Source organism: Hypanus sabinus, chromosome 7 (genome assembly GCF_030144855.1).
Source record: "Hypanus sabinus isolate sHypSab1 chromosome 7, sHypSab1.hap1, whole genome shotgun sequence".
In the NCBI taxonomy this organism is placed as follows: domain Eukaryota; kingdom Metazoa; phylum Chordata; class Chondrichthyes; order Myliobatiformes; family Dasyatidae; genus Hypanus; species Hypanus sabinus.
In genome coordinates, this window is record NC_082712.1 from 75584753 (window position 1) to 75596147 (window position 11395).

Sequence of the window (11395 nt, forward strand, 5' to 3'; positions counted from 1 at the left end):
TTGATCAGCTCCTGAACAGAGCATTAATGCAGTTGGAATTCATGGTAGTTATTACATTACTCCCTCATCAGGTGAGAGATTTGTTACAATATTAAGGAGCATCAAATTGAATGAATGTCAATACAAATGCATTAGATGAGGAGAGTTTCACAGCTGACAATAGGTGCAGAAACACAGCCCTGCACATTAATAGTCCCTCTCAGCACATCACCTAGTTGTCTGGAGTTTGTGGACCCTGAGCAGGTGTAACACAATTCAGAATTGGATTTGAAACATCATAAAAGAAGTGTCCTGTAAACGCTGCATTTCAAAAGCCAGCCTGGAGCTCCACAACACACAAAAGATGCTGAAGCAATTCAGCAGGTCAGGCAGCACCTACAGAGAGGCTAAAACCCTTCTTCAGAAGTTCCACAAGATGGATAGTAACTCCTAATATTCTAGCTATTTCAAGTATGTTAGATGCTAGTAGTGCTGCCATTTCTCCTCACAGGACATCTGTGAAGGTGCAAGGTTGTATTGAGTGACCTCTGCATAATTGTGACATCTTTTTAAAATCCCGGAAGAGAGCACAGTTTGACTGTGATCCATTCTGTTTTATTGGGGCCAATGGGTTTGTATTGTATGTGTAAAATCTTTCCCTAGGATAGAATGGGCTACGTTCATAATCAGAAGCCTTAACATGGACTAGTCCTAAACAACCATGGGTAAAATATCACAGTAGCAGTGAAGCTACAACAAACTGACCAAGCATGCCTCTGTGACCCTACCCAGTCATCACTGTACCTCAGTATATTACTTCTGTTTCTTATCTTCTGCACAGTTTGGCATTAAAAATAATTTACTCTTGTACATCATTGGGACAGCTGAAATACGTATAACACTTGTTGCATTGGTCTCCCTGTCTCACAGAATATGACTTGCAGGCAATGAAGTAAGCAAGTGCAATTACATTGATTATTTGACCAATAGAAAGCCGTTCATTAAACATAAGTCAACATGATCAATATTGAGCATTTTCTCTGTGTCCTTGCACATTCTTCGCCAGCTCTTCTCCAAGTCAGCTTCCTGTCCAGGCAATGCACTGACTGCTTTTTATTCAAATCTAATCAAGTAACACCCAACTGCACCTCAGAGAGGTAAACAAGGTAGATTATTTAATTTTCAATATCCACTCCCCACCACCACCAACCACTACCTCAAGAAAAAAACAATCAAACCAATATGAAATCTATACTAATATAAGGGATTCTGTAATGTTAAAACAATTTCCAAAGCACAGGGCGAAGTTCATCCAGGAGCTTTCAAGTTCCCTTGTGGAGCACATACTTGTTTTATTTTTCACGCAGCAAATTGATTTAATTTATTCACCAGAACTTGTACAACATAATACAAATGACTGAAAATGCTATGCTTCATCTCAGCAGTGGGTTGAGCTACACCATGAAGGTGACTAATAACCCTTTCTGATGATTCATTTTTGTTTCCATCTCACTTTAACCAAAGCATGGATGGGTCTGGTCAAACACCTACAGTGCCTTAAAAATGTACTCAGCCCCCACAACTATCTTCACATTTTACTGTCTCATTTTCTAAAATTAAAATATATTGAGGTGGCATATTTGAACTAATCTACAAAACATTGTGCATCATGTCATGAGCATCAAAAGTAGATAAGTCACCTGGACTGGACTGAATACTCCCCAGAGTTCTGAAAGTGGTGGCTGAAGAGATTGTGGAAGCACTGGTAATGATCTTTCAAGAGTTAACAGATTCTAGCTTGGGTCTGGAGAACTGGAAATTTGCAAATATCACTCCTCTTTTCAAGAAGGGAGAGAGGCGGAAGAAAGGAAATTATAGGCCTGTTAGTCTGACCTCGGTGGTTGGGAAGATGTTGGAGTTGATTGTTAAGGATGTAGTTTTGGGGTGCTTGGAGGAACATGATAAAATTGGCTAAAGTCAGCATGGCTTCCTTTAGGGAAAATCATTCCTGACAAACCTGGTGGAATTCTTTGTGGAAATAACGAGAAGGGTAGACAAAGGAGAAGGATGTTGTGTTCTTGGATTTTCAGATGGCCTTTGACAAGGTGCTTGCTGCACGTGAGGCTGCTTAACAAGATAAGAGCCCATGGTATTATAAGAAAGATACTAGGATTGGCTGATTGGCAAGGGGAAAAGAGTGAGAATAACGGGAGCCTTTTCTGATTGGCTGCTGGTGACTAGTTGTGTTCCACAGGGATTGGTTTAAAGTTTGCTTCTTTTTATGTTGCATGTCAATGATTTGGGTGGCAGAATTGATGACTTTGTGACCTAGTTTGTGGACGATATGAAGATAGGTTGTCGGGCAGGCAGTGTTGAGGAAGCAGGGATTCTGCAGAAGGACTTAGAAAGATTAGGAGAATGGGCAAAGAAGTGACAGATGGAATACAGTGTGAGGAAGTGTATCATCATACACTTAGGTTGAAGGAATAAAAGCATAGACTATTTTCCAAGCAGAGAAAAATTCAGAATCCGAGATCAAAGGGACTTGGGAGTCCTCATGTAGGATTCCCTAAGGTTAACTTACGGGTTGGGTTGGTGGTGAGGAAGGCAAATGTGATGTTAGAATTCATTTTGAGAGGACTAAACTATAAATGTGTGAATGTTGAGGCTTTATAAAGCACTGCTGAGGCCTCACTCAGTGTATTGTGAGCAGTTTCGGGCCCCTTAGCAAGGACGTGTTAACATTGGAGATGGTTCAGAGGAGGTTTATGAGAATGATTCTGGGAATGAAAGGGTTATTATGCATATGAGAAGCACTTGATAAGCGGTCCTGTTCTCATTGGAGTTCAGAAGAATGATAGGGATCTCATTGAAACATATTGAATGTTAAAAGGCTTAGGTATATTGGATCAGGAGAAGGTGCTTCCTATAGTGGGGAAGTGCAGGACTAAAGGACAGAGCCTCAGATTAGAGGGACGTCCATTCAGAAAAGGGATGAGGAGGAATTTCTTTAACCAGAGAATGGTGATTTTGTGGGATTCCTTGCCGCATCCTTGATGCATCTGTGGAGGCCAGAACATTGGGTGTATTTAAGGAAAAGGTTCATAAGTTCTTGATTAGTCAGGGCATAAATGGTTACTGGTAGAAAGTGGGTAAATGGAGCTGAGAGGGAAATGGATCAGCCATGAAGAATTTGCAGAGCAGACTATCGAATGATCTGATTTTGCTCCTATGTCTTAGGGAGTTATGGTCTTATGTCAAATCAAAAGAAAAATTCCCAAACCAGTCAAAAATCTACTAAAAATTAAAAACCAAAATTGTGAGGCTGAAAAAATATTCATTCCTTTTGTAATTATGATACAAGCTTTCCTCAGGTGTAATATACAGAAATATATTGCCAACTCAACCAATTTTGTTCAAGTAGAACATTGGAGGATCATCTGTTTTGAATGAATTCATAGGAATAAATACCCCACTCTCTCTCTAAGTTCCAACACTATGGTAGATTTTCAACAGACGAAAACAAAATGAAGTCAAAAGAGCATTCAAGGCAAGGCAAATTCTTGCCCATAAAAATTTTGCAAAGCATTACTTGAAAGATATTGTAAAACTGTAGAAGAAAGTTTTGTGGTTGGATGAGACTGAAGTGGAACATTTTGGCCTCAGCACTAAGTGCGGCGTAAATCTAATACCGTGCATCAGCCAGGTAACACCATCCCTACTGTAAAATATGGTGTAAGTAGCATCTTGCAAAAGGGATGCTTTTCAGCAGCAGGTACTGGAAACCTGTTCAGGATTGATGGGAGGATGAATGCTGCTAGATACAGAGAGCTCCTGGATAAAAACCCGCTAGCCTCTCCCAGAAAGCTTAAACTGGGGAGGAAGTTCATCTTTCAGCAGGACAACTACCCAGAGCACGTTCCAGAGCAACCATGGAGAGGATTCAAATGAAAAAAAAATTGATGTCCTTGAGTGGTCCAGTCAGAGTTTTAATCTTAGCTGATTGCAGTCCACCACCACTCCCCAACTAACCTGGCATAGCTTGAGCAATTTTATAAATCTTGCTCCGTTAAGTTGTGCAAAGCTAATAGAAGCTTATGCAAAAAGACCACTGGCTGTAATAACTGCAAAAGGTGATTCATCTGAGCAAAGAGGAATGAGTATTTTTGAATGCATCAGTTCCTGAGTTTTTAGGTTTTCAGGTTTTATAATTTTCCCTGATTTTAGGTCTCTACTGTGGAAAAAGGAAGCATGTGATTCACAAATTAAAACTCTCAGTAAAATTGTTCAAAATCCCTGGTTGTAATGCTTATTTATGGGAATAAAAGGTGGGGCTGAATACTTTTACAAAGCACAACATACCTCCACCTCCCCCTACTCAGTAAACTAGATGAGTAGCAATAAGTTTTAATCTGTTACTAGAATGGGTTAATAGATGTTTGTTGTTCAGATCGGATAAGACCATAAGACATAGGAGTAAAATTAGGCCATTTGGCCCAGTGAGTCTGTTCTGCCATTCAAACATGGCCAATTCTTCCACCACCACCCTCCCCAGCCTCACTTCCTGGCCTTCTCCCCATAACCTTTGATGCCATGTCCAGTCAAGAACCTATCAATCTCTGCCTTGAATACATCCAATGACCTGGTCTCTACAGCTGCCTGTGATAACAAATTCCACATATTCACCACCCTCTGGCTAAAGAAATTTCTCCGCATTTCTGTTTTAAATGGATGCCCCTCTTTCCTGAGCCTGTGCCCTCTTGTCCTAGACTCCCCCACCATGGCAAACATTCTTTCACATCTACCCTGTCTAGGCCTTACAACATTTGAAAGGTTTCGATGAGTTCCCCCCTCATCCTTCTAAATTCCAATGAGCACAGACCCAGAGCCATCAAACATTCCTGGTATGATGACTCTTTCATTCCCAGAATCATCCTTGTGAACCTCCTCTGAAGCCTCTCCAATGCCAGCACATCTTTTCTGAGGTGAGGAGCCCAAAACTGTTCACAATACTCAAGATGAAGCGTCGCCAGTGTGTTATAAAATGTTAGCGTCACATCACTGTTCTTGTACTCTAGTACTCTTGAAATAAATTCTAACATTGCATCACATTCTGAACCTGCAAATTATTCTTTAGGGAATCCTGCACAAGGATTCCCAAGTCCCTTTGCACATCAGTTTTTTGTATTTCCTCTCCATTTAGAAAATAGTCAACCCTTTCATTTCTTCTACCAAAGTGCATGACCATACATTTCCCAATACAGAAATCTATTAGCCAATTATTTGCCCTTTCTCTTAATCTGTCTAAGTCCTTCTGCAGCCTACCTGCTTCCTCAACACTATCTGCCCCTCCATCAAACTTCATATCATCTGCAAACTTGTCAACAAAGCCATCTATTCCATCATCTAAATCATTGATATACAGCATAAAAAGAAACAGTCCCTACACCGACCCCTGCAGAACACCACTAGTCACTGGCAGCCAACCCGTAAAGGATCCTTTTATTCCCACTTGCTGCCTCCTACCAATCAGCCAATGCTCTAACCATGTTAGTAACTTTCCTATAATACCATGGGCTCTTAACTTGGTAAGCAGCATCACGTGTGGCACCTTGTCAAAGGGCTTCTGAGAGTCCAAATAAGCAACAACCTCTACATCCCCTTTATCTATCCTACTTGTAATCACCCTAAAGAATTCCTGCAGGTTCATCAGACAAGATTTTCCCTTAAGGAAACCATGCTGACTTTGTCCTATCTTGTCCTGTGTCACCAAGGCTGAATGTTGAGATTCACTTATCAATCTCATTATGAGGGGATTTCTGCTTCAACATAGTATTGATGTTCAAAGGAATCCAAGTTATAGACTATTGTAAGGGTGCAGCACATTATTAAGATAATGAATAGTATGTATAATGACCATTCCATAGGTGGGAAGGAAGTCTTACTGTATTTGCTTAGGGCCCTGATTGGATGACAGGTGGAGTACTTTGCACAGTTTTGTTCCCCTTACCTAAGGAAAGAGGTACTTGCCATGGAAGTATTGCAATTAGTATTTGCTGTCGGAGGAGACATTGAGCAGACTGAGACTTTAGATTCTTTATAATAGAATATCCTTTAGAATTCAGAAGATTATTTTATTTAGAGATACAGCATGCTAACAGGCCCTTCTGGCCCAATTACACCCATGAAACCAATTAACCGAGTAACCAGTATGCCTTTGGAATGTGTGAGAAAACAGAGGATCTGGGCAGAACCCGCACAGTCATGGGGAGAACATAGAAGAAACTCTTACAGAAATCAGCAAAGCGGGCGCCAGCCACGACGGTACCATGCCACTCCCTTCTTATTCTATTCTATTAAGAAGAAAAAAAACTTTTAAAAAATTATTAAAAGAGCCTGATAGATTAGAGAATAAGGAAGATGTTTTCTCAAATTGAGGAATCGATAACTAGGAGAATTGGTTTTTACAAAAGGAGTAGGTTGTTAAAGACTGAGATGAGGGGAAATTTCTTCACCCAGAGGTTGGAGAGCATTTGGAATTCTCAAAGTTGAATCATGAGAGACATGAAAGGATCTGGACATTGAAAGATTCAAGGGATTTGAGGACAGGGCAGAAAAATGCTGGTAAGGAAAGAGCAGGCATGACCTTAACAAGTGGATGGAGTAAGCTGGAAAAGCCGGATAACTTACTCCTGATCTTACTTCTTATGATCTTAAGTTAACCTTAAAATCTGAGCAGTACTCGACTGTGGTGAAATGATAAAGGTGATCACCGGATTGAATGAGCCAGCTGGTTCTCAGAGACTGCTGGGAGCTTGACTAATAATTAATTCTCCCTCCTTTCCTGTGTGGACAAATGCCTTCCATGCAATCACCATGTGCTAGTTGAGACTGGAAACTCACTGCCTGTGGGATTAGTGGGTGAGAACATCTAAGTGTTGAATGACTTTGCAGTAACACTTGATATATATCACCTTCTCTTTCTAACTTTGCTTAAAGTTTATTTTCACTCTCATTATTAAACACTTGCTGAAAAATCAGGGTGGAGTCCATCAGGGAATTTTCGGTGTCTATCATAACTGCAAATGTTAATGTTTATATTCTAGGCCAGGTTAAATCTGCAGGAGTACTTTGCACATATAATGTACTGACCACAGCCCCTTCTTGCTGTTTCCAGGCACAGTGCCAACATTAATCTTCATCGAAAGCTACTGACCAAGGAACTGGATGAAATGGGGATGGATCCAGCTCCTCCACTTTCCAAGGACCTCCGAGAGGAATTTTTGGCCAAGATCTATGGTGGCCACCATGGAATTGGACTTGATATGAGGGACGAAGTTAGTTCACCAGCAGGGACAGAAGATTCCCACACCAATGGCTACACAAGGGTCACACCAGATGATTATATGGTGCTGGACCTCAGCACCACTTCCAGCATCCAATCCAGCAGCAGTATCCACTCGTCACGGGAATCAGAGGTGGGAAGTGATGAGGGGATCCTGTTGGATGAGATAGATGGGGCCAGCGACAGTGGTGAATCCACCCACAGAGCAGAGGTTCAGTCCCAGGCTGCTGGTTCCAGTCATGAAGCCCTAGAGGCCTCGATATTGCAAGCAGCATCAACCAGCAATGGTGGGATCATGTGTATTATCTGCCACAAAATGTACAGCAACAAGGGGACACTGAGGGTTCACTACAAGACGGTCCATCTCCGTGAAATGCACAAGTGCAAAGTTCCTGGTTGTAACATGATGTTCTCCTCCCTGCGAAGTCGGAACAGGCACAGCCAGAACCCCAATCTACACAAGAATGTTCCTTTTGCCTCCATTGACTAATGCAGGTCTCTGTGCCAGGTGACCTGATCTGCTGAGCCTTTTTGACATCAGGTGCTTTCTTCGCTGTTTTGCCCTCTGACCTGGGGTTCATACACAAGGAGCAATTGTTTGGAGCTCAGTGGATGGAAATCCCAGGTCATATTGAAATGCTCATGCTTAATTCATCTCCAAAGAGACCGTATAAACTATCTGTGACTGTTGCCTGCAGAAAAAAGTACCTTCTTGTTGTCTTTGTGAACTTAACTACTTGTCAGCTTTTGAAAGAAACTTTGATTGAGCATGGCAGCTTTTTTTGTACAAACTATGCCCTTAAAAAGGCCAATGATGTCAATTGATTCTACTGTCATCCTGATAAGCCAAGGTCCTTTTTCTGTCACATTTCTAATTTGTGAAATAGTCCTCTAAGGTTATAAACGTGAAATTTGAAAAGAAAATTAATGTCCTCTTTTAACCGACAGATTTGGGATAAATGTAACTTGTATCTGCATAGATTTTTGGCATTTGATGCCTTGTGCTTTTTATTTATAGCAGGGCACAATCTTGAAATTTGAGCCAGGCCTTTCAGGGATGATGTCAGGAAATTTTCCTGAAAAAGGAGGGAAAAGAAATTGCAAACTTTCAACCCCTGGAGTTCAACATATATTGCAAAACTGAGATTCATAAAATTTTGTTGGGTAACTATCACCAAGGTAGATGGGTTGAGTTAAGATATGGATCAGCTACAATCTAATTGATTCAAATTGCCAAATGGCCTTCTCCACTTCCAATGTTCCAAATGTTACACTCAGTATTAAATATCAGTTGCCATTTCAGTCATCAGTTTGCCCTTCTTTGTAAACTGGCATGACGTGATCTTTCTCTGCACTTAATAACATTGCATTGAGTTTTATCTGCAGCCTGTTGTTCCCTTGCTAATATACAACAGTCCTCGGAAAGATGAGCTATATTACTGTCTCCTAGCCCACAATCTTTACTACACCAAAATGCTGAGTTCTCTGATCTTCTCCAATTCTGCTATTTACCCCACCACCACCATCCCTGATTCCCAGAGGCTTCAAGCTTTGATTCACCCTCCACAAACCATTCTGACTCTCTTTCCTCCTATATCTTATTTATAGGAGGTATATTATAACCACACTGAGCCCAAATCACCATATGTGTCTCAAAAGTTGTCTTATTAGATTCCTGTGAAGTATCTTGTGATATTTTACAATGTTAAAGGTACCACATTAATATGCTTCCACTGTCAGAAGGCTATTAAGAACAGGGTTTTTTTTGCTGGTTTTAGGGGAAAGCATTTCATAATATCCTGATTGACAGATGCCTAAATGACAGAGATTTCCTGCAGCCGATTGTTAACTTGACTATTTAAGAATTAATTCAAGCCAGTATTGAAGAACCCTTGGTTGAAGCTAGCGCTTCATTGCCTCCTCCAGACAGATTATGTTGGAGCATTTTTTTCTCAATAGAAGGAAGAACTGAGATTGGAAATCACAATGACATGATACTTTCACAATCTCTGCTGGATATAGGTGATTAGGAGAGAATGTGAGGTTCATTATATTCCTTTGAAACATGATGAAACCTTTGCTCACTTTATAGGATGCAGATAGTCATAAAGTCATGCCAATCAATAAAAGCTGCTAGTTCCTTAATTTATGAGGATTTGTTTAATTTGACTAATTGTTGCCATATGTATTTAAAATGGAGCACTTCTGAAAATCTAATATGAGAATATTTCTCTACACTAAATTCTAATACTGGATTACCAATGACAAGGTCAGTTGTCAGCTTTCTGCATAACGGCCATTCTCATCTCAAAATCATACTTCTTAAGCTACAGGCTTCAACAAATAAATAAAACTTTCAAGAAAATAACCATCGAACAGCATTGTAGAAGCACTTAACTACAAGTACCTGATGATTGCGATATTCTGAATAGCACCCAGGTTCACTCCAGTAAAAAATTTTATTTCTCTGTCACCTTTAACATAAGGAACAACACCAAAGTGCTTCGCAGGAACATCATCAGTCAAAGTGTAACACTAAGCCAGTAAAGGCCAGATGATTAGAAGTTTGGGCATTTTTTTTTCACGGTTTGATTTCCAGGAAGAGAGAGGTGAAGAGACAGAAAGATTAAGGGAATAAAATGTAGAGATTTAACACAGATGAAGTGGTGAAGCATTTTCTTTCAGCAGTGAGTAAGATAGTAGAATTAGAGGGTTGCAAACATTTTCAGGTTTATAATTATGTGGGGTATTAGAGAGAAAGATGGCATGCACCATGGAGGTATTTGAAAAAGTACAAAATTTAAAGTTAGGCATTATCTTGCTGGGAGCCAGCTTAAGTCTGTAAGCATATGACTGATGGATAAGAGAATTGTACCAGTTGAGGGGTGGACTGTGTGATTTTTGGACATCTCATGTTTTTAAAGGGTAGAACAAAGGGCTCAACCTGGAGGGCAACGAAGACAGTTGAGTGCATAGCTGAGATGGGTGACAATTGGAACACAAAATTTGGTTTTGTTCTGAATCCAAGTAAATGCATAACAACAAGGTAGAGCAGATGCCAGTGTTCAGGTTTAATTAGATAGACAATTAGGTCAGATGACTTACATTTAGAATCATTTCAATGTAATTTGTCCAACAAGGTTGGACCCTTTATTTGATGTCTATCAAGTCCATTCACTCCATCTGACCTGATATATCTGACATGTAGCTTGTTGTTCAACTTCTTACATCAGTTCCTGATTTCTCATTAAAGAGATACAGCAGTTATCTTTAGCTAATTGATACTATATATTTACATTTTTTTGGTGTAAATTTGCATCCCAATTTTAATTTCCTTGGAATGTAAATCTTTAGCACAATAACAACCCATATCTCTGGCATTCAATTTCCCATTATGGCAGAACACATTTTAAAATAAATGATAATTCAATATAGAATTAATGATAGTTCCTGAGCTTAAAGGAATAGAGAACAGGTAAATTGCCAATAATGATCAAGGAATCTGAACTTGAAGGGGCTTCTACACTGCCAGTTAATTTATCTTCAATAAACATTAAACAAGGCCTTTGGCTCATCAGTATTACATATTATTGATGGTTGTTAGAATTTTTTTTGTTCTACCTTTGTGTAAGATCTTGCTGGGATGGGGAGGGTGGGGTGGGTGGGGTAAGGGAGGCCTCTTGTTACTGAAGGTGAAGAGAGAGAAGGTAAGACTATTCGCTGAGCATTTGGGTTGTTTATTTTTGCTTTTACAAGCTCTTTTCCTTTTTTGTTGTGTTTGTCGACCTTTTTTAAAAAACTAAAATGAAACACAATTCAATTTACTATTTGCTAAAGGTAGCAATATATTCTGCTAGCATGCTTCCACACTCTGAGAAAAGTGAAATCGTGTGACTCTAGACTAGTACATGAATCCAGTCATGCACTTTCAATGCTACACAGTGATACGCATCATTTTATACTCTCTCCCTTATTAGTAACTTTTTAAAAACGAGGGTGTTTCTAGGTTTCTTTAATTCTAACAGACAGCCCCCAGTGACACTAGCTCACTCTGTAGCAATGAACACTAAG

General features: G+C 40.0%; 1 protein-coding gene across 1 annotated transcript in view; it reads left to right on the forward strand.

The window, feature by feature from the left end:
- The window catches only part of bnc2 (basonuclin zinc finger protein 2), a 283605-nt gene extending 272644 nt beyond the window's left edge, over positions 1-10961 (forward strand). Inside the window, exon 7 of the mRNA XM_059976307.1 lies at positions 7157-10961. Within this exon, the coding sequence (XP_059832290.1) occupies positions 7157-7814 (658 nt within the window). The 3' untranslated portion in view covers positions 7815-10961. The remainder of the gene's footprint in view (positions 1-7156) is intronic.
- The last annotated feature ends 434 nt before the right edge of the window (positions 10962-11395 follow it).